Source organism: Notolepis coatsorum, assembly GCF_963971535.1.
Source record: "Notolepis coatsorum genome assembly, chromosome: 8".
In the NCBI taxonomy this organism is placed as follows: Eukaryota; Metazoa; Chordata; class Actinopteri; order Aulopiformes; family Paralepididae; genus Notolepis; species Notolepis coatsorum.
Window position 1 is genome coordinate 31,701,663 of NC_140172.1, and position 25,562 is coordinate 31,727,224.

At 43.9% G+C, this 25,562-nt stretch overlaps 1 protein-coding gene across 1 annotated transcript in view; it reads right to left on the reverse strand.

The window, feature by feature from the left end:
- tmem132e (transmembrane protein 132E) overlaps positions 1–25,562 on the reverse strand; it is a 295,863-nt gene that overhangs the window by 14,162 nt on the left and 256,139 nt on the right. The window contains exon 8 of the mRNA XM_084319694.1: positions 4,337–4,531. Within this exon, the coding sequence (XP_084175820.1) occupies positions 4,337–4,531 (195 nt within the window). The remainder of the gene's footprint in view (positions 1–4,336; positions 4,532–25,562) is intronic.

The following is a 25,562-nucleotide window of genomic DNA, read 5'->3' on the forward strand; positions in this document are numbered from 1 at the left end:
CAAAGTCAAGAGCCCTATTCATTGTCTATGAAGCAGCCCCGCATTTTACATTGCAGTTGCATCACCGATTGGAGGGTTCTCTCTCTGATTTCTAGCTTTAGGAGAGAGTGGTGCGTGTTCACAACTGAACTTTCCTAGGGCACAGGAAGAAATTATGTGAATTCTTAAAATGGGTGACATTCCACTTTAAAGAGGGGGAGGCAGGATGGTAAGGTCAGTGGTTAGATTCCTGGCACAGACAGGAGTGTGTATTCCCAGTGTGAGCTGACAACAAGAGGGTGGCTGGTATTACATCAACTGTGGACGACATCTCTGCAACAGTGTCCTTGGGTGACCCCCCGGCCAAACGCACATGTGTAGTGTATGTTCATCTAGGACTGCCTTGTGACTTTGCTTCGAGTTTGTCAAGTAACTGTAGTAACCAATTTGAAAAAGCTTTGATCTATTCAGTCACGTACAGTATTTAGGTAATAATGACAATACATAACTCATAGTTGCACCGATGAATTACCCCTAACACTGATGATAATAACCTGCTTGGCACCTGAGTGTTTACTACAGTTCAAAGAGTTGAACTCGGCAGATCTGAAAAACAAACGTTACTTCTCCCTACTGTACATACAGTACATGCTTTACGTCTTCCATGTGGTTTTAGAGTGATGGAGGAGTTTAGCGGGTTGCCCCTGTAGCAGAGAATCAAACAGTTTGAAACAGCTCTCACACTCCTGGAGCTGGGCCAGTGGAGGGACTGTCTGGCTGTTTTACGGCCCAGCCTCGGAGAGCACTTAGGACAATACATTACAATAATTACATTTCACTGTGGCCAAGAGGCGGAAGGGAAGATTAATTGGCATTTAAAACCCTTTCACTGCCGCACTACCAAATGGTTAACCCTTTCACTGCGACAATACAGAAGGTTAACCCTTTCACTGCCACACAACAAAGGGTTAACCCTTTCACTACCACACTACAGAAGGTTAACCCTTTACTATCACACTATAGACGGTCCCGTCTGTAGTGTGATAGTAAAGGGTTAACCTTCTGTAGTGTGGTAGTGAAATGGTTAATGCTGGGTTTTCTCACTGGCTGCCTGATGTGGTTGCATTCTGGCCACTGGCAGGCCAATGGCCTGCACCACTCAGGTACCCATGTACATGTCGAAATACTTCCCAAAGGTCATTGAATACCACGACCACAACACCAGAGGGAGTTCCACAAATCATGTGCATCCCAGATTCGGCACAAACAAGGGACTAAACACGCTTCGCAATTATGCCACATCAATGTGGAACGCCCTATAATAGCCGTATTTTTTTTTGAATCCCTACCCTCCTTCAAAACCACTCTTAAAGAGCACCTACGGGAGGCTGCAATTCGAAACTGGCCACAGTAAATGTCCACCCCCCCCCACCCCCTCCTAATAGACAGTCTCCTCCCCATCATATGTATATATTTTCTGTTAGGATCTCTGGGTAACAGTACTGCATATTTGCATATCGTATATGTCACAAATGTAACAGTACTATATACCTGGCTGTATGTCATAAATGTCACTATGAATTGAAAATGGGGGACCCTGATGTAAACAAGACAAACGTCTTTCTCTGGTTTGCATCCCCTTAACAATTGTGTGTATTGAGCCGTACTGTATATTGTACCCATTCTGCAATCTGTTAAATAAAGGTTTCATTCATTAATTAATTAATTCATTCATTCATTCATTCATTCATTCATTCATTCATTCATTCATTCATGGAAGGTCAGACAAGAGTACAAAGAAAGTGAAACACATACACACACAAAAACTAGGGATGTCCGATATTATCGGCCTACCGATATTATCGGCCGATATCGGCATTAAAATGTGATATTGGAAAATATCGGTATCGGTTTTTCAAAAAAAGTTTTATTCTTTTTTTACATTTCTATAACCTTTATTTACCCAGGCAAGCAAGTAAGAACAAATTCAGATTTTATTTATTGTCAAAAGTATGCATAATGTGTTAATTCCACAACAGAATGTTAATTACCTGAAATTATTAAATTGTTGGGGGGGGGGGGGGGGGGGGGGGGGGGGGGAAACCCTGCATATCGGTATCAGTTGATATCGGTTGATATCGGTATCGGAAATTAAGAGTTGGACAATATCGGTATATCGGTATCGGTAAAAAGACCAATATCGAGCATCCCTAACAAAAACACATTCACACACCTACACACACACACACACACACACACACACACACACACACACACACACACACACACACACACACACACACACACACACACACACACACACACACACACACACACACACACACACACACACACACACACACATTTGCACACACACACACACACACACATTTGCACGCATGCACACACAGACACACACACACACACACACACACACACACACACACACACACACACACACACACACACACACAGACACACACACACACACACACACACACACACGCTCACACACACACACACACACACACACACACACACACACACACACGCACACCCACACACACACACACACACACACACTTCTCTCTAGGTAAAGCACTGTAGCCAATTAATTATTTGGTAGAACAAAAATCCGTGGTCCCATGTTGGCAGTGTCAAGACAGCAGGCAGAAAAATGGCTCACATTCCTCTGCTTCATAAGGCGGCTCTGCGGGTGGGTGAGGCAATGCACCCTGGGAGTTGTATTTTAATAAATCAGGAGAGATGTTTTGCTTTTGTTTTGCTTTTAAATAGCTTTTTGTGTTGACAGGGCTGAAGGGAGAAAACAGATCCTCTCATAAGAATTCATGAAGCATTATGGCTTCACAATGTGATACGATTTCAATACATTTACATTTACATTTAGTCATTTAGCTGACGCTTTTATCCAAAGCGACTTACAAGTTCTGTACGACAAGACAGCAAGAAGGGTACAACTCTATCAGCTGAGTAACAATGTTCATCAAGTGTTGCGTGTTACAGTGTAGGTTAGTTTATTAGGACAAGTGCATGACAGTAAGGTTAGTCAGGGTTAGATTTTTTTTCTTTTTCTTTTTTCAATCATTTCAGATAGTGGTTGAAGAAGTGAGTCTTTAGTCGACGGCGAAAGATTGGACGGGATTCGGCTGTCCTAACTGGGATGGGTAGTTCATTTACAATACATTTTGATACGGTATATAATACATACTATACTGCATGATATTAATACATATTATTTTATAAATAGTATGAATGACTGAAATTAGCAGAATATGTATGCAAATAATACAGCATATGATCTGTATATTCTGATAAAAGATTATGTGCATTATTCATATGCAGTATCTGTGTACTCTACTGCAATGGAATTTGTAATAAGATAATTAACACATAGGACTTCACATTTAACCCTTTCAGAGATTAGAATGTTTACAATTGAACATTCCAATGATGATATCACACTTGCTACCAGCAACGGAGGCCTTTGCACATGTTTGTGCAATGTTTGTGTGGTTCTCATTCTTCCAGGATGGCTGCCTGTAACCACTTGTAACCACTTTCAAAAGAAAATGCCGTGCAGTGGTAGAGTACGTAACACACGGGAAAAGCATGGTTTTACTATTCTACTGCGACTTGTTTACCAGATCCAGTAATAAGACATCAAATTATTGTGTTTTTGTTGATATGATATATTACACACACAGACTTCTAGAAGATAGAATTCTTAGAGAACATTCCAAAAAGTGTTAAATTGGAAAGCCACCCATTTTAAGAATGTGTTCGTCCTGTGCCCCAGGACAGTTCAGTGTTTCTGAACAAAAGCTCTCTCCTAAAGCTAGAAATTAGAGAGAGAGAGAGAACCCTCCAATTGGTGATGTCACTGGGATGTAAAAGCTGTGCCAGACAATGAACGGGGCTCGGAACTTTGCAAGGCCATAACATGTTTGTGTGAGCTCTTATACCCTAATGAGGTTATTGAATTCTGGTTCAGTTCAATATAAACCTAATTTGGGTGCGAGAGCTCACAAAAACATCTTACGGCTTCATAAAGTCCGAGCCCCCATTCCTTGCGAGTGGTGCGTGGTGCGCAAATACCGACCGGACTGTCACGGGACACATCTTAACCCTTTCACCGCCGCACTACCAACCGGTTAACCCTTTCACTGCGACAACACACAGAAGGTCAACCCTTTCACTTACCCGTCGGTAGTGTGATAGTAAAGGGTTAACCTTCTGTAGTGTGGCAGTGAAAGGGTTAAAGCGGCGTTCCCCTTCACGGGAGCACATGTTGTTCAGTGCTCCGGTCCCGCTGCGCGGGGAGTGAAGAAGGCCGTACCTGTTTCTGAGCGGTGAGGGTCTGGAGGCCCGTGGCCTTGGCCACCATGGTGTGGCTGTTGCCGGGGCTGGGCTGGAGGGACAGCGTCAGGCCCGAGATGGCGTGGACCCGCAGCTCCAGGATGGACACCTTGTCGTCGGTGACGGAGAACGGAGACTCTCCCAACACGGCGTCCACCGCCAGAGGAGACTCCACCTGAGGGAAGAAAGAGTCGATCAAAGTAAGATCAAATTCCACAATTGGCCAGTGTCTCCCCTTTAAAAGGCCCGATCCGTAAAAAAATATAAAAAAAAAAAAAATATCAATGTTAGGTATTATTTTACATACATTCCCACATAATTTGATCTGCAGATGGAAAATACACTCTTCTGAACTTTCTTAAAGGAACACGCCAACATTAGACAAGAAGATAGATACCAATCTCCTCTCTGTGCGCTCAGTAGAAAGCTACTCCGGGAGGCGTCTATACTTCCCACAAGCAAGTTGTCCTTCCGCGTTCCCGTTTTGCGCTCTGATTGGCCACGCACGTTTCTGGTCATGTGACATGTGCGCCCAATCGCATGACGAGCAGTGTCTTAGCCCATTTCCGCGCCGAACAGCCTGCAAACGACCTAACGCCTAGTTTATCACCGGTTAAGCTTAGGCGACTCTTTCGCAGTTGGTTAAGGTTAGAGTTTGGAATCAGGGCTGGCGTTCTATCGCCCTGCTCTAAGACAAACTCTAACCTTAACCAACTTTGAAAGAGCGCCTAAGCTTAACTGTAGTTGTACTGTACTGTACCCATTCTGCAATCTTTTAATAAAGTTTTCAATCAATCAATCAAAACCAACTTAATCAAACCGTTTACAGCCACAGAATACAACAGAGAAAGAGCCTGGGCATATGTATCTGAAAACCTTTAAACTGACATCTATTCTTCTCAAGGGTACAGTTACGCAGAGAATAAAACATTTGCACACAGAAAACGTGGTTACAATAGGCTTCACCATAGCCTTAAATACATTCAGTGTTACCAAGCTTTGAATCTTCAGATCTGACTGGAGATTGTTCCATGCAGTAGGTGTGGAAAACCTAAAAGCTTTCTTTCCCATTTCTGTTCGGACTTTGGGAACAGCAAAGTGCATAAAATCCTTCAAACAGAGATTGTAATTTCCACCATTCAAATTTAAAAGAGACGATAAATAAATCGGAACCATACCAAGAATGGCCCCGTAGATCAAAACATACCAATGACTGAGCCGACGTGCACATAAGGAAGTCCAGTTCACTTTTGAATATAATACACAATGGTGAGTACGAGATCCACAGTTTGTAATAAATCTCAGAGCCCCATGATACACGCTATCCAGCATGTGGAGACAGTGAGCAGAGGCGTTCATATATAACACATCACCATAATCAATCACAGGTAGAAAGGTAGACTCCACCAGTTTCCGTTTCACACCAAAAGAAAAGCAAGACTTATTTCTAAAATAATATCCTAGTAAAAGCTTCAGCTTCTTTGCAACATAATGGACTTTCAGTCCCTCTGAGGTAGCACCCTCTAACTGAACAGCCTGGGTTCTGTCTGTGAGATAGTTTGCAATCCACCCAACCGCATGTTCAGAAAAACCAATAGTTGTAAGACGTCCAATTAAAGGACCGTGGTCAACGGTATCAATTTAAAGGCCTTAGAAAAGTCTATGAAAAGAGAAATACAGCACTGCTTGTTATCTAAGGCTTCAGTTATATAATTTATGACCTTCATAGCAGCAGTAGTAGTACTGACTGAAATGTAGACAGAATAGAGTTTTTAGTCAGGTGTTCTTTTACTTGTTCACTGACTAAGCCTTCTAGTACTTTAGCCAAAACAGAGAGTTTAGAAATAGGTCTATAATTATTTAAGATAGTTGGGTCGCCTCCTTTCAAGAGGGGAATAACAAAGGCAGATTTCCAGTCCTTGGGAATTATATTTGTTGACAAGGTAAGATAAAAAATGTGTGTTGTTAGTTTGAGTGTGTATGTATTAGGACTGACCCCGATTAGTCTAATAGTCCACTAATCGATCGAAAGGAGCCGTAGTCGACTGCCAAATAAATTATAATAATGTGCATGTGTGGTGTGTTGATAAGTGTACGTGTGTTTAATCCAAGATGGCCAATGTCTCTCTGTCCTTCTTGGCCCCCAAACAAAAACACTTCAGTTGGAAATAATGCATGAGCAGCCAGCCACCTCTGGGCCAATCTAAAGTATGGGTTGCAAATGATGGTTAGAAACAACACTCTTGCTCCATCCGAGAGCCACGAGGTGTAACACAGAGGCCATTAAAAGCCAGCCATCACTATGTGGGATCCATAGTCTTTTCACACGCCAGTAACCAGTGCTTTGAGCACTATTAAAAGCTCATCACGTCACCTTGCAATTGCGAGCAAGGGTCTGGAGGGACTTTGGGGTGAGGAGAAGAATCACCCGGCGAAGCGCTGACCTTGGCCTCCGAGTGGACATTTTTGTTCACACTTGAGAGTCTGGCTGTTGTGATGTGATGCAAGAACAGAGGACGGTTTGATGCTGTTCAATCAGCAAGCTTTACATCTCCCGTGGAAAGTAACGTAGTACTGTTTCTCAAATACTCTTTTTAAGTAGGTATTTGCACTTGACTTGAGTGCGTTTCAAGGGAAATGGTGTACTTTTTACTCTATTACATGTATCTAAAAACATACCTGTTCACCATAGCCTTTTAATACTGTACACTCTGCTGCTTGGACACATTGCATCTAGACTGTGCTTGTTATACTGTAGATGAGAACTATTTAATTGCACTGCACTATTGCACTATTTTATGCTAATTCATGTAAATGATAGCTATTTTATTGCACTTTTATTCTGTATAGACTTTTTGCTGTCCATTTGTATATATACTCATTCTGTCTGCACTTTATGCATTGCTTTTATTTGGTCAAAAATCTATGATAATCAATAATCAATCTTTTTTTATGTAGATTTGAATGACTAATGACTAAAATGTATTACAATCTTTTAAAGATGTTTAACTCTTTATTTTTCATTTACTTTAATGACAGAAATCTATATAAAAATATATATCGACTTTCTGCTCATTCTATGCTATAATTATGCAAATTGTATGCTAATTTTATACTATGTCTACATCACTGCTGTGAAGTGCCACATTTACTTCAATGTTAAAACATTGCTATAAAACAGCCACACCCCGCTTAAAATATGTAAATAATATGTAAATAAAGCACCACAGGAAAAAAGGTACATATTGTATGTTATGTTATAGCCATACAGTAATTAGTATATGTACATATTCTATCGAAAATGTACAATGTACATATAAGTACATATATTACATATTCAAGAAATAAAAAAAGAGCGGCTGGGTGGCGCAGCGGACATTGCGCTCGTCACCAACGCAAGAGACACCGGTCTCGAATCCGGCTGTCAGCGGTGCCTCCGGCTTGGGCCGGCCGTCATACTGACTCAATTGGCAGAGTCAGCGGGAGGTGAGTCGATGGGTGGTAATCTGGTCGTTGTAAACAGCGACTCCTACAGGTCGGTCAGGGCGCCTGCACAGCAAAGCCAGGAAATGGCGGGGGCAGTGTGAGCCTCCCACACATTACTCCTTGCCAATGAGAGTCCGCGCTGGCAGGTGAAAAGAAGTGACTGGATGCCTCCACATGTATCGGAGGGGACATGTGATGGGCTTCTATCCTCCCTACGACCAGCCAGTGGGGGGCACATGCGAGCAACGATCAGGACAGGGGAGGGAGAATTGGCACGAGAGGAAATTGGGATGGGAGAAAAAAATCACAGAAAAAAGAGGCGAAAAAGAAAGAAAGTTTAAACATACTAGAAATTAAGTACGTTTAAACCTACTCCAAATGTTATAACTTTTATTTTATCTATCTACTGTATCTATCTACTGTATCTATCTATCTATCTATCTATCTATCTATCTATCTATCTATCTATCTATCTATCTATCTATCTATCTATCTATCTATCTATCTATCTATCTATCTATCTATCTATCTATCTATCTATCTATCTATCTATCTATCTATCTACCGAACGCCACTACCCAGTATATTGCTAGCCAATGTACAATCAATTGACAATAAACTGGACGACATCCGAGCAAGGATTCAATACCAAAGAGACGTTAGAGACTGTAACGTTCTCTGCTTCACTGAGACGTGGTTGACGCCGGACGTCCCAGACCACGCCATACAACCGGCCGATCACTTCTTCATCCATCGCAAGGACAGATCAGCAGAGTCCGGCAAACAGCGTGGAGGAGGTATTGCGGAAATACCTGGCGGAAATACCTGGCGGAAATACCTGGCGGAAAAAAACCTAATCTACGAATTCCAATCTGGCTTCAGAACGTCCCACTCCACTGACACATGCCTCCTCTATTTGAACGACCACATCAAACAAGAGGTGGACGCTGGCAAATACTGCGGCATGGTCATGCTGGACCTACAAAAGGCCTTCGACACTGTCAATCACTCCATTCTAATGGACAAGCTAAAAGCAATTGGTTTTGATAGCCTATCAGTGAGCTGGATGCAATCCTACCTGGAGGGGAGAGAACAGATGGTAGAGGTAAACGGTACTCTATCCCCCCCCCTCACAGTGAGCTGTGGTGTTCCACAAGGAAGCATACTAGGACCGCTACTCTTCCTAATATATGCAAATGACATGTCGTCAGCCTGTGACTGCAACTTGTTCCTGTTTGCGGACGACTCAGCCCTGCTGGTCTCTGACAAGAACAAATTGCAGGTTGAAAAAACCCTCAGCACGGAACTAGGCAAAATCTGCATATGGCTCGCTGATAACAAACTATCATTACACATGGGCAAAACAGAGTCCATTCTCTTCGGTTCAAATAACAAACTCAGCAAGACCGACGGATTCTCAGTTACAGTGGGTGACAATATTGTCACAAGGAAAGACGAAATTACCTACCTGGGTTCCATCCTAGAGGCAAATCTTTCCTGTGACAAAATGGCATCCAATGTAATAAAAAAAGTCAACCAACGAACTAGATTCTTGTACCGGATCTCCTCTCTGGTAAACAAGAATACCCTGAAGACTCTGGCAGGAGCATTCATTCAAGGGTACTATGACTATGCGTGCACCTCATGGTACCAAAGCACCTCAAAGGCGCTTAAAACAAAATTACAAACATCACAAAACAAACTGGTCAGACTACTACTTGACCTGAACCCCAGAACCCACCTCACCCCTGCCCACTTTGCCAACCTAGGATGGCTTAGAGTAGACGACAGAGTACAGCAACTTGCAATGGGCCTGGTCTACAAGATACACTATACGACCGGGGTGCCCATGTACATGTCAAAATACTTCCCAAAGGTCAGTGAATACCACAACCACTACACCAGAGGAAGCTCAACAAATCATGTTAAACCCAGATTCGGCTCAAACAAGGGACTAAACACGTTTCGCAATTATGCCACAACAATGTGGAACGCCCTACCCAAAGCTGTAAAGGAATGTGAATCCCTGCCCACATTCAAAACCGCCCTTAAAGAGCACCTACGGGAGGCTGCAATTCGAAACTGGCCACCGTAAATGCCCAAAACCCCCACCACCTCCTAATAGACAGTCTCCTCCCCACCGCATGTATATATTCCCTCCCCGCCGTATGTATATTTCCCTCCCACCCACCCACCCCCTCCTAATGTACAGTCCCCTCCCCATCATATGTATATACTCTGTCAGGATCTAGGGGTAACAGTACTGTATATTTGAATACCGCCTATGTCACAAATGTATCAGTACTAAATACCTATATGTCCCTATGCCATAAATGTCATGTATGTTGTGTATGTCATAAATGTCTATATGAATTGAAAATGGGGGACCCTGATGGAAACAAGACAAACGTCTTTCTCAGGTCTGCATCCCCTTAACAATTGTATGTATTGAGCCGTACTGTATTGTACCCATTCTGCAATCTGTTAAATAAAGTTTTCATTCATTCATTCATTCATTCATTTGCCTTCATGTTTAACAACAATTGGAGCGATCCAGCTAACGTGAAGGAATTATCAAACCACTGCTGCCCAGACCTGGAATATATAACCATCAAGTGTCGTCCTTTCTTCCTCCCGAGGGAGTTAACGGCAATCGTCCTGGTCGGAGTGTATATTCCACCGCAAGCCAGCAATAATGTTGCGCTCTCCAGACTCCACAACGAGGTAAATAGAATACAAGCGGCGAACGTTAACGCCGCCATTATAGTGGTGGGTGATTTCAATAGCGCCAATCTGAGAAAGGTCTTACCTGACTTCTATCAGCATGTGACTTGTAACACCAGAGGCGGTAACATCCTAGACCACTGTTACACGCAATTCAAGGGTGGCTACAAGGCTCATTCTGCTAGTGGCTTTGGTAAGTCAGATCACGCGACCATCTTTCTTTCACCAAAGTACAAACAGAGAATCAAAAGCACTCCTGTAGTCTCGCGAGAGGTGCAGAAATGGGATTTGACGTCAGAGGAGACGCTCCAGGCTGCGTTTGACTGCACAGACTGGAGCGTGTTCCGCGACACAGATAACATTCATGTCTACACGGAGACAGTGCTGGACTATGTTCGTACTTTGGTGGAAGAAACAATCCCCACTACCACAATGAGAGTTTACCCAAATCAAAAACCCTGGGTAGACAAATCCGTCCGTGAAGCTCTGAGAGCACGCACCAAAGCATACAATGACGGCCTAGTGGCAGGCAACATGAATGACCACAAGGTGGCGCGATACAACGTAAGGAGGACAGTGACAGAGGCCAAACGGCGCTACAAGGATAAAATTGAACTCCAGTTTGAACAGGCTGACTCTAGAGCTATGTGGCAGGGGCTCAAAACGATGACAGACTACAAAGGCGCCTCCCTCAAACTGAACAGTGACATCTCCTTAGCAAATTACCTCAATACCTTCTATGCAAGGTTTGATGCTGGTAATAACAACACCAGCCCACAAGCCACGGCAATGGGGGGGGGGGGGGGGGGTCTGCTGCTGATGGAGACTCAGTGTTCAGGGTAACAGAGCATGAGGTGAGGCGGACCTTTAAAAAAGTGAATATCAGAAAGGCAGCAGGTCCGGACGGCATCCCCGGCCGCGTCCTAAAAGTCTGTGCCGACCAACTGGCCCCGGTATTCACTGACATATTTAACCTGTCCTTAGAACAGGCTGTCATCCCCACCTGCCTGAAGAAGTCCACTATTATCCCTGTACCCAAAAAATCCAAGCCTGCTTGCCTCAACGACTACCGCCCTGTAGCTCTCACCTCCATAGCCATGAAGTGCTTTGAGAAGCTAGTAAAGGGCTACATCTGCTCCTCCCTCCCCATCAACATGGACCCCCTGCAATTTGCATACCGCCCCAACAGGTCCACGGAGGACGCCATAGCCCATGTGCTGCACACAGCAGCATCACACCTGGACAAGAGGCAGGGGAACTATGTGAGAATGCTATTCATCGACTACAGCTCGGCATTCAATACCATAGTCCCCTCCATACTCATAGCCAAGCTCAGGGACCTGGGCTTGAACTATGACCTCTGCCAGTGGGTCTTGGACTTCCTGATGGGCAGACCCCAGGTGGTGAGAGCAGGCAACTGCACCTCCTCATCCATCACCCTCAACATAGGGGCCCCCCAGGGCTGTGTTCTGAGTCCCCTCCTCTACTCCCTGTACACACACGACTGTGTGGCTCAGCGGAGTAGCAATACAATCATCAAATTTGCTGACGACACAGTGGTGGTGGGCCTGATCTCTGCCAACGACGAGAGGGCCTACCTGGAAGACACAGTGGTGTCAGGAGAACTGCCTCTCCCTGAACGTCAGCAAAACAAAAGAGATGATTGTGGACTTCAGGAGGTCGGGGGTCAAGGACTACAGCCCCCTCAGCATCGACGGGGCACCAGTTGAGAGAGTGAACAGTTTCAAGTACCTCGGAGCCCACATATCCGAGGACTTGACATGGACCACACACATTGACAGTGTTGTGAAGAAGGCACGACAACGCCTCTACTTCCTCAGGCGCCTAAGGAAGTTCCAAGTCAGTCAGAAGATCCTTAGGAACTTCTACTCATGTACAATAGAGAGCATCCTGACCGGCAACATCACCTCCTGGTTTGGGAATAGCACTGCACAAGACCGTAGCAGACTACAAAGAGTGACACGCTCAGCCGAACGCACAATTAGAGGGGGGCTTCCCACCCTCCAGAACATTTACAACAAGCGGTGCAAGGGGAAGGCTAAGAGAATTATTAAGGACTCGAGCCACCCGAACAACTGCCTCTTTGAACTGCTGCCGTCAGGCAGGCGATACCGGAGTCTTATGGCGAGCACAGAAAGACTCAGAAGGAGCTTCTATCCCCAGGCCATCAGGCTGCTAAACGAACAATAATCGCTAAACGAACAATAATCACTATGCAACAACCATCAAATGCACACAGCACACACACCCACACGCACACACTCACTCAAACAACAACACACTGCAGCACCCACTCTCCACACTTTAGATCACACAAACACACTTACACTTTATATTTATTGATAAAGGATTTGCACTACAACTCGTACACCTACTGTGAATTGTACCTAAACTGCACCTCGTCCATTTATGCCTTGCACTATATAGTATTGTATATTAGTACACTGCACAGTATTGTATATTGTATGGTAACTACGTCTACGAACATTGTACATATGTCTAAACTGAACACTGTGACCTCTTTTTTTACTTCTAATTTTTACTATGTTTTTATTTCATACTTACCTTGTCATGCACAGTCTCTGGAGCGCAACAGTAAGAAGCATTTTGTACAAAAGTATTCTGTACTTCTGTATGACAACTATTAAAGAAACTTGAACTTGAACTTGTAGCACCCACTCCACACACTTTATAGCACACACTCACTTTAAACAAACACACTGTAGCACCCACACTTTATATTTATTGATGAAGGATTGCACTACAACTCGTACACCTTACTGTAAATTGTACCTAAATTGTACCTCATCCCATTTCTGCTTTGCACTATATAGTACTGTACATTAGTACACTGCATAGTATTGTATATTATATGGTAACTCAGTTACGTCTATTCTGCATCGAACATTGTACATATGTCTATACTGAACATTGTGACCTCATTTTCTACTTCTAAATTACATGCTATACTATGTTATTTGATACTATCTTGTCTAGCACAGTAAGAAGCATTTTGTATGAAAGTATTCTGTACTTCTGTATGACAACTATTAAAGAAACTTGAAACTTGAACTATCTATCTATCTATCTATCTATCTATCTATCTATCTATCTATCTATCTATCTATCTATCTATCTATCTATCTATCTATCTATCTATCTATCTATCTATCTATCTATCTATCTATCTATCTATCTATCTATCTATCTATCTATCTAGTCCTACTTCCTCCACCACTGTGACATTTTCCCAGAGTCAAAAAAATATATCCACAAAGGAACCCTTTATATCTCATCTATATTTGTCTCAATATTTGAACTCAGCGTTCACCTCCGGCCGGGCTCGGTACACCGTTAGCTATCCAAATGTTTCCCTGGCACAAACCTTTGTTGTGTAATTACTTCAGGGATCGGGGCGGGTGGCTAAATCAACTGCGAAAATGGCCACATCTGCAATGAACATCCCTGCCTTTTATTAAACCATCGCCTCCAAAACGCTGGGATTTCAATGGCACTTAAAACCCGTCCCCCAACATACTCATAGACAATGCTCCTTCCTGCCAATCTCTCTCTCTCTCTCTCTCTCTCTCTCTCTCTCTCTCTCTCTCTCTCTCTCTCTCTCTCTCTCTCTCTCTCTCTCTCTCTCTCTCTCTCTCTCTCTCTCTCTCTCTCTCTCTCTCTCTCTCTCTCTCTCTCTCTCTCTCTCTCTCTCTCTCTCTCTCTCTCTCTCTCTCTCTCTCTCTCTCTCTCTGTATACATGCCTTTCTGGCCGGGGCCCGTGGAATTGCTACCACCATCATCATTATTTTCTGTACAGAACAGACACGATGGAACCCTGGGGACACGGCATATCGAGGGCTAGGAGATGTGGACATTGTTAGCCTGTTTGCAAAGCCTCGCTGCACCCTTGACATCACATGCAGCACCAGTACCGGGGCGGGGCCACTAGGGGGAGTAGAGTCTTCCATGCTATAATTGTCTGGACCTGATGGCTCAAAAGAGACTTCTAGTTCATTGGTCGTCACACATATACTACACACACAAGCACACGCATGCACACACATGCACACGCACGCACACACGTGCACAAACACACACGCATGCACACAGAGTACACACACAAACGCATGCACACACGCACACACACACACACACACACACACACACACACACACACACACACACACACACACACACACACACACACACACACACACACACACACACACACACACACGCGCACACACGCACGCACACACTCTCCCCCAAATCCAAAAACAAGAGGGCTAAAACTCAAACTTATGATGTCATTAAGTATAATTTCTGAGGCTGCTCCATTGACATCCACAAAATCAATATCCCATTCATTGCCAATGGAGCAGCTCCAGATTTTATACTTGATGATGACATCACAAGTTCGATTCTTACTTTTCTGGTTTCTGGCTTTGGGAGAGAGTAGCTCATGTTCACAAATATTGATTGAACTTTCCTATGCCATGGAAATAACATATTTGATTTCTTTAATGTGGGTGATGTTCCCGTTTAACTAACACACGTGGTTCATCAGCATCATTATTCCTGTGTATAGCGGAGTGGGAGACACCTGTTAAACCCCCTCTTCGTGAGCACTGCCCTGCGGCTAAAGCAATCACACGCTTTGATCAAAGAGGAGGAAACATTCCGATGTAAAACCAAAATGATTGTTATTCCACCCAGTAATGACTACCATTAAAGGCCCAATCAGAGATCCAAACGTAACCAAACGGGTATAGCCCCACCAGCAGAAATAAGAAATAGAACGGAGACATGTTTTCATTGACTGTTTTTTGACTGATCTCTTAGACAAGGACTAACACTAGACAGCAGGTCAATCTGATTTCTTAAAAAGGGAAATGCCACCCATTTTAAGAATTCACATACAGTGTGTTCTTCCTGTGCCCCAGTACAATTCAGTCAGTATTTGCAAACACGTACCACTCTCCCATAAGGCTAGAAATCAGTGAGAGAACCCTCCAATCTGTGATGTAACTGGGATGCAAAATCTGGGGCTGCTCCATAGACAATTAATTGAGCTCTGACTTTATGAGGCCATAACATGTTTGTGTGAGCACACAATTACAATGTCTTGTAATGATGTCTTGTAATTATGTGAATTCTTAAAATGGGTGGCATTCCCGTTTAAGTCTATTTGCTGTATTTTGTGTCTGTGAAATGTTTGTTTATATTGGTAATGTTTGGCACAAAACAGATCCATATTCCGATTTACAATGGAATCAAAAGAACCGGTACAATGATGTTAATTCAGTCTAAAAGAGCCCATTGTGGAATGTTAATGTCAGAAATGTAATTTCTTCATTTGTTACGACTGTTTTTGTGCCCCCTCTCGGAGCACAGCCAACTCTTTGTATGTTGAGGGGGAGTGGCCCTCTTTCATTGAAAGGAGATGTCAAGTTAGTATCATACTGTAATACTGAACGAGGAGTTGTCCCAACACTGAGAACATTCAAAAAATTTGCATTGTGCCTTTTCTGCAGTTCAGCTGTGACAAGAACCCTCCCTTTTGAAATGAGCCATTCAGAATTGTAGCCACAATCGCCATAGTTAATAACATGCATGTATGTAAATAGACTGTTCAAGAGACAAAACCCCCGAAAAGCAGCAGGACCAGACGCTGTCTTTCCATCCACCCTGAAGCACCGTGCCGCCCAGCTGTCTCCAGTGTCAGTTCACAGACATCTTCAACACCTCACTGGAGACATGCCACGTGCCAGCCTGCTTTAACACATCCACCATAATCTCTGTCCCCATGAAGCCAAGGCCCAGTGGACTAAGAGACTACAGACCTGTCGCCCTGACCTCTGTGGTGATGAAGTCTTTTGAGCGCCTTGTGCTTACACACCTCAAAACAATAACAGACCCTCTCCTGGACCCCCTGCAGTTCGCCTACAGAGCCAACAGGTCTGTAGACGACGCTGTCAACATGGCACTCCACTTTGTACTCCAGCACCTGTGGACTCTGCAGGAACCTACGCCAGGATCCTGTTTGTGGATTTCAGCTCTGCGTTCAACACAGTCATCCCGGCCCTGCTACAGGACAAGCTCTCTCAGCTGAGGTGGTTCACAGACTTTCTGTCTGACAGGAAGCAGCACGTGAGACTGGGAAAACACACCTCAGACTTCCAGACCCTCAGCACAGGTTCCCCCCAAAGGCTGTGTTCTTTCCCCTCTTCTCTTCTCCCTTTATACCAACAGCTGCACCTCCAGTCACCAGTCCGTCAAGCTCCTGAAGTTCGCGGACGACACCACCCTCATTGGACTCATCTCTGGTGGGGATCACCCTGTGTGACTCCCCAGTGGACACTCCCATGACCTCAAGTGGGAGCTGAACATCAGCTCGCTCATCAAGAAAGCACAGCAGAGGATGTACTTCCTGTGGCAGCTGAAGAAATTCAACCTGCCAAAGACGATGATGATGCACTTTTACACAGCCATCATTGAGTCCATCCTCACCTCCTCCATCACAGTATGGTACGCTGCAGCCACGGCCAAGGACAAAGGCAGGCTGCAGCGTGTCATCCACTCTGCTGAGAAGGTGATCGGCTGCAATCTGCCATCTCTCCAGGGCCTGTACGCCTCCAGAACCCTGAAGCGTGCAGGTAAGATTGTGGCCGACCCCTACCACCCCGGTCACAACCTGTTTGAGACACTCGCCTCGGTCTGCGGTCCATCAGGGCCAAAACCTCACACCACAAGAACAGTTTCTTCCCCTCTGCAGTGAGCCTCATCAACAAGGCTCGGGACCCTCACTGACCCCCCCCCCCCCCCCCCCCCACTGTGTTACACCCCCCCCACTGGACTATATACTTGGCCACTGTATTGTTACCTCATTCTAATTCGTGTATATAATTCACCACATCTGCCCAGTTGTACAGCCCTGGGCCCTCATGCATCAACGTGGACTTTGAACTTGACCTACTTCCACACGTAAGCACGGAATGTAGAACTAGCGTACGCACAGGGAAGTCGGCATTCATCACACGTGCGTACGCAGGCTCTATGGTCCTCCGTGTTGATGAATACCACTTTGTTCTACCGTCAATGCTCGTGCATGATTATCCATATATGGTCATGAAAATGAGGAAACACCCCCCATGGGATGTGAAATAATGGACCGACCCGAGCGGGACTCCGAGAAACTCCACGGAGAATTCACTGCTGTCGAACCAAGAAGACACTATCGCGTATTATGGGATAAATAAAAGGCGGACTCGTAAACGGTGATGTCAGATATCAACGGCTCCCTAAGACCATTGCTGCAATTCTGCCTGGACAGCTCAAAATACTAATAAAGACCGTTCGTTGACCACTGTTTGGCGTTGGTTGTTTGTCATTATAACCGTGCTTGTAATATGAATGCCTTTATTAGTTGTGTTCGATTGGCTATATGATTTTTAGATGCATCTATTTTGTTGTCGGCTAATAAAGACCGCGCTGGAATATGACTGCCTTTTCCCGTGTTGTTTGATTAATACCCCAGGCCAGGGATTAAAGTTCTCCTCAATTTTATTCCAAATCGCGATGGATCTCCCGTCAATTTTCTACCTGCTGCATATGATTTCTAGAGGCATACTACAATCTATTTTGATGTCAGTATTGGGTAGCCTATATAAACAATATAATACGAGAGCATATACAAGAACAATGAATCTCACTGCATGTATGATAGCCTGCCTTTCAATACATGAACTTGAATCCCATCATATACATAGTCTGTCCACTATAGTGTCATTGCAATGCGTTTTCTATTCTTTCTTATACAGTAAAAAGGGGGAAGAACACTATATTAATATGACTTGTATTCTGCTTACAGCTTCGAAGTTCCACTTGTTTCGTTTAACGTAAAGCCTTTTAAATATAATCAAAACGTTCCCGTGTTTCTGCGGTCTGCGCAGAATAATAACGAGTTGAGCTTTATGATTTATGATGAATTGAAAATGGGGGACCCTGATGTAAACAAGACGAAAGTTGGTCTGCATCCCCAATTAACAATTGTATGTACTGAGCTGTACTGTACTGTACCCATTCTGCAATCTGTTAATAAACTTTTCAATCAATCAATCAATCAAGCTACGCGGAGCGCAGTCAGTCAGTAGCCTACACCCCGTATATTCCGATAACGCTATATAAACCATGCTGCATTCATTCTGAGAGAAAGATCTATTATTCCAAATGCTATTTATAGGGTTTTGACCATAATTACACTACTGTTGCTATTCTACAATGAACTATAATGAACTACGGTTCGTACAGAACATGCCGGTGTTATTATGCACAGAAGCTCATTTCCTTGTTGTAATAATATATTCTACCACTGGGAGCTAGGTACGCCAGGTCTGAAATGTGCGTAGATGTACGCACGAAGTCAAGTTCAAATCGAAATTGATGAATCCCACTCTTTGCTTGGAAATGATCGTACGCACGGGTTACGCACAGATCTGTGCGTAGAACACGTTGATGCATGAGGGCCCTGGCCTATTCCTATTTTATTTTTACTTAACTATACTACTATACTACTGTAACTATAGTATACTATATTCTATTGTGCCATATTTAATTTAGTTGATATCCCATCTAATTTTATTCAACCTCTTATTTACAGTTGTACAGCCCTGGCCTATATTTTATTTCATAATTATATTATTCTATTGTGCTTAACTAGGCTCATATTTTATTTTACTCCTCCTCTTTATTGTATTATCTGTCTGTTAATGTCTGTCCGCTAATGTTGCACCGATAACGTCCAAAGCAAATTCCTTGTATGTGAAAACTACTTGGCAAATAAAGACATTTCTGATTCTGATTCTGATGTGTGTGAAGATACAAAATGTGTGTGTACAAGATGGAGCTTGCACGTAAATCTCCTCTTCTCTCTTTTCGACCTAAAGTTGAACATAAAATATGTTTCTGACAACATTTCTAACGACAAGATTGCTATGCTGTTGCTGGATCTTGAGTCATATTTGATCTGCCAGTTGGAGCAGCATTTCATTCGATGGTACAGGCTTGTGCACCACTGCTACTGTAGATGTACAATAATAATAAAAGCAGTTTGCTCATTACAGACACAGAAGCAGCCCATTGAGAACAGGACTGAAACAGAGAGGTATAGAGGCTGCTAGAATGAGAACAGGACTGAAACAGAGGGGTATAGAGGCTGCTAGAATGAGAACAGGACTGAAACACAGGGATATGGAGGCTGCTAGAATGAGAACAGGACTGAAACAGAGGGGTATAGAGGATGCTAGAATGAGAACAGGACTGAAACAGAGGGGTATAGAGGATGCTAGAATGTGAAAACTTCAAATACATGTTTAGGGGACCTGTATTAACTTGTTGTAAAGGACAAAAATATGTCCCCTTTTAAGTAGCAAACTAGTTTCACCACTTGTTTATGGACTAACTAGCTGATATCCTTTACTAACTGACAAATGACAGACTGACTGACTGGCCAATCAGAGTAACCCGAGACGATTATGCAATCTCTTCAGGGAAGCAGATTGGATATCTGAGAATATGGCCAAATTTCCCTCGGGATGATTAAAGTATTTCTATTCTATTCTATACCTCACATTGATCACGCATTGGGCCTTGAAAGGGGAATTTGATCTTACTTTTGATGTAATATAAAAGTTAGAAAACCTATTGGGACACAGCCTCAAGTTCAGTCTACAAGAAGGTAAAACGCACCTCTAGGTGGCAGTGTCATCAAGATATACATGGCTAAGGCAGCCCTATGGTATTATGGCTGAAGTGCACAATTATAACAACCAGACCCAACACCACCACCCTCTACACCCACCAGACCCACTAGACCCCACAGCACCCTCCTCTACACCCATCAGACCCACTAGACCCAACACCACAGAAAGATGGCGCCGCTATGCCCGGCCGCCTATCTGTGCGCTCCGTCGAGATTGTGCTTACTTTTGTTAATATTTATAGTTTTAAGAGTTTTGTCTGTACCAACAGTAGGTGCATTTAATGTGTATGACCGTCAGTCACTTATAGACATCGGATTACGGGAAACTTACCGATTGGATTACTCCCTGGATCAGCTTTCTGAACCGCAGCAATGGCCTGTTGAGATCCTGAGAACACCAGGACCAGGTCTTGACCCAAGGAACAAAGGAACCACCAGACGGCGTGGGAAGAGAGCTGGGATCCGTAACAGACTGAGAACCAGACGACACCGAACGCCACTACCCAGTATATTGCTAGCCAATGTACAATCAATTGACAATAAACTGGACGACATCCGAGCAAGGATTCAATTCCAGAGAGACGTTAGAGACTGCAATGTTCTCTGCTTCATTGAAACGTGGCTGTCGCCAGAAACCCCAGATCACGCCATACAACCGGCCGATCACTTCTTCATCCACCGCAAGGACAGATCAGCAGAGTCCGGCAAACAGCGTGGAGGAGGTATCGCCTTCATGTTTAACAACAATTATCGAACCACTGCTGCCCAGACCTGGAATATATAACCATCAAGTGTCGTCCTTTCTTCCTCCCGAGGGAGTTAACGGCGATCGTCCTGGTCGGAGTGTATATTCCACCGCAAGCCAGCAATAGTGTTGCGCTCTCCAGACTCCACGATGAGGTAAATAGAATCCAAGCCGCGAACGTTAACGCCGCCATTGTAGTAGTGGGTGATTTCAATAGCGCCAATCTGAGAAAGGTTTTGCCTGACTTCTATCAGGCGCCTAAGGAAGTTCCAAGTCAGTCAGAAGATCCTTAAGAACTTCTACTCATGTACAATAGAGAGCATCCTGACTGGCAACATCACCTCCTGGTTTGGGAATAGCACTGCACAAGACCGAAGCAGACTACAAAGAGTGACACGTTCAGCCGAACGCACAATTGGAGGGGGGCTCCCCACCCTCCAGAACATTTACAACAAGCGGTGCAGGGGCAAGGCTAAGAGAATCATTAAAGACTCCAGTCACCCGAACAACTGCCTCTTTGAACTGCTGCGGTCAGGCAAGCGATACCGGAGTCTCAAGGCGAGCACAGAAAGACTCAGAAGAAGCTTCTATCCCCAGGCCATCAGGCTGCTAAACGAACAATGAACACTACACAACAACAACCATCAAACGCACATAGCACACACATCCACACGCACACACTCACTTTAAACAAACACACTGTAGCACCCACTCCACACACTTTATAGCACACACTCACTTTAAACAAACACACTGTAGCACCCACTCCCCACACTTTATATTTATTGATGAAGGATTGCACTGCAACTCGTACACCTTACTGTAAATTGTACCTAAATTGTACCTCATCCCATTTCTGCTTTGCACTATATAGTATTGTACATTAGTACACTGCATAGTATTGTATATTATATGGTAACTCAGTTACATCTATTCTGCATCGAACATTGTACATATGTCTATACTGAACACTGTGACCTCATTTTCTACTTCTAAATTACATGCTATACTATGTTATTTGATACTATCTTGTCTAGCACAGTCTCTGGAGCGTAACAGTAAGAAGCATTTTGTATGAAAGTATTCTGTACTTCTGTATGACAACTATTAAAGAAACTTGAAACTTGAAAAAGAAACTCTACACCACCCTTCTTTACACCCACCAGACCCAACACCACCCTTCTTTACACCCACCAGACCCAAGACCACCCTCCTCTACACCCACCAGACCCAACACCACCCTTCTTTACACCCACCAGACCCAACACCACCCTCCTCTACACCCACCAGACCCAACACCACCCTCCTCTACACCCACCAGACCCAACACCACCCTCCTCTACACCCACCAGACCCAACAGCACCCTCCTCTACACCCACCAGACCCAACAGCACCCTCCTCTACAACCACCAGACCCAACAGCACCCTCCTCTACACCCACCAGACCCAACACCACCCTCCTCTACACCCACCAGACCCAACACCACCCTTCTCTACACCCACCAGACCCAACACCACCCTCCTCTACACCCACCAGACCCAACACCACCCTCCTCTACACCCACCAGACCCAACACCACCCTTCTCTACACCCACCAGACCCAACACCACCCTCCTCTACACCCACCAGACCCAACACCACCCTTCTCTACACCCACCAGACCCAACACCACCCTCCTCTACACCCACCCAGCAGGATCAACACTGCAGTGTCACTACTGCCTACAACCTCGCTGACAATAATATCCCGTACATCCATATCCACATCTCGACAACAACATTTCCAACACTGCCAACTTCAACAGATCTGAGACACATGATAAGCCATGTGTGACACCATGTGTGACACCATGTGTGTGAAACCAAGATAGATTTATCACATGTATCATCACCCTGTCACATTTTGAATGGAGTATCATAGGATCTTCTTTTTTATTTTCTTTGCTTCATCAGAATGTCTTAACAGCATCACCATCCGCTTCTGTCTGTTTAATCCCACAGCTCCTTTTCAATAACTGCTTAGAGGGATTTAAACACACGGGGAAATGATGCTCTAAAACACACATTTGCATATTTTATATTCCTCGGTTCTCAGACAATTCTGGCTTGATTTGTGAACACAAATAAGAGTCTCAAAGCAGAGAGCACATTTTGAGACCAGGGACTGGGACAGAAAGCAGGGATGAAGTGCCCCCCCCCCCCTTTTTTTTTTTAATCAAATATGATATCTCTTTTTGATGGGTATCTTGTCCTATGTTAAAGCAATAGGGATGTTTTGTAGAACATTTGACTGTATGTTCTTTACCCTGATATGAGTCCATACACTGCCACTCACTTTCACCAGTCGCCTCTGTTGTCGTTGTGTAGAGAATGAAGACCCCCCCCCCCCCCACATTCACTTCATATGTGTTTTGCAAAACCGAGTCTCAAAAACATACTTCTAATGAAGCAGGTTGTGTATGGCAGGACAAAGGGTCAGAGCTTTTTTTTTAGTCCCCTTTGACCTTTGACCTATCTGAGCCTGTGCCTGCTCCAAAAAGCCACTGGTATAAACATTATAACCAACAATACTCTCTTGATGTCATCGAGAGACAAATCCTGGGAGTTGCTTCATTGATAATCTTGTGTCGTCATCTCATCTATCAGTCTAACCAAGTCTGTAATTTATTTCATACCAAGTGTCATTACATACATGAAAAGCTAGGACGTCACAAGTATCTTACTGTATCTCGTATCTGGTTGCATCACACACTTTGGAACCGCTCCTCTGATTTAAAACCGTGTACTTAGGGCTGGGCGATATGGCCTAAAAATAAAATCCCCGATTATTAAAAAAAAAATCCGATTTACGATTTTAATCGATTATTTTCTATATATAAAAGGTTACTCTTGATCAAACAAAGATGAATGTCCCTATTGGGATTAATAGTGCAATAACTAGCTTTTTCACCATACTTCACTTAAAACAAATAAAAGGTGCCTCTTGATCATCAAACAAGAATGAATTTCCCTATTGGGATTAATAAAGTGCAAATCGAACTTTCACCAAACATCACTTTTTGTAAAATAAAAGGTTCTTTTTTTGAAAATCGATTTGAATTTTTGAAAATCGTCCTAAATCATTCATTCGAATTATCGATAATACCGATTAATCGCCCAGCCCTACGTGTACTGCAGATGTGAGTAAAGCCGGGCTAAAGCACAGAACGTGTGCTATTGTTCCTGCTGGTGAGTCCAGTAGAGTTTAAAGGGTTACTTGTCCAGCCCTGTGGACTGCAGTGCGCGCGCGGTGGTATAGCGCCCAAGGTGGCTTTCTGCTCCACACTTGGTAGCAGTGAAATGAAACAAATTCTGGAGGGTCAAAGCTCAGACAAACGCTCTACGGTTCCACAAAGAGAATATCCAAGTCAGTGGAGCGGATCCACGTTGTATCTTTTGGTAGCTTTGTTCTCTGGTCTCGGTCTCTGGTATAGGGGAGTGTTCATGCTCTCACATAATTTGATTAAATCCAAAGGTATTATTAGTTAAACTCTCACAAAGCATGCACGCCTGAACAAATGATCTAGAAAGAGACATTATATAGAGCTTTCTCACAGCGTCCATATGCGTTGCTATGGTTACCATGTCATAAGTGCAGCTTCCAACATTGTACTGTACCTTGTGTACCGTCCACACATTAAAACAGAACTATGGATCTTTTTCATGAAATAACATCTGCACAGGGGCAGCTTAATTGGTAATGGTTCAGCGTATCTGTTTGATTAACTCCCTCCTATATCACACAGTAAGACTGGAATTTGAGTCACACCTGGGAACAGAGAGAGCATAATGCTCATTGGACAGTGTGAGCTATGACTTTCTGTTGTAAATGTATGTTTTGAGTAAAATTATATCGTCGGCCAGCTGGTTAAAGGAACACGCTAACATTATGGGAAATTAATCTCTGTGCTTTCAGTAGAAATCTACCTGGCTGCAAGGTAGCCTAGCTTAGCACAAATGAATGGAAGTGCATACGGACCAGCTAGCCTAACACCTCTCCTAGAGTTTTAAGTTATGCTAGTGGTCCATATCCGCTTCCATTAACTTGTGCTAAATTGGTAGCACCCATGTACAAACCTAATCCCTCAGGCACTCCTCCCCTCCAAATTAACCGGTCACCTGAAATATGGCGTTCACTTAATAAAAGAAGCCCCTTTCACTTATTAATTTCCGCGAGTGACTGAACTAATTTAGTTCTCCATGAGATCCTTGATTCATGTCCTCGGATATTTCAATAGCGCACACAGAATACAGTAGATATATTTAGCGCCCCCCCCCCCCCCCCCCCCAAGACCTTAACATCCAGTGGTCTCGGTAATACATTCCATGATTCTGGAGATCAAAAAAAAATAAAATAAAAAGAACTCCATTATAATTTCAGTTCTCTATAAGCCATCAATCATTTAAGATGAATGGATGGGATTGAACCG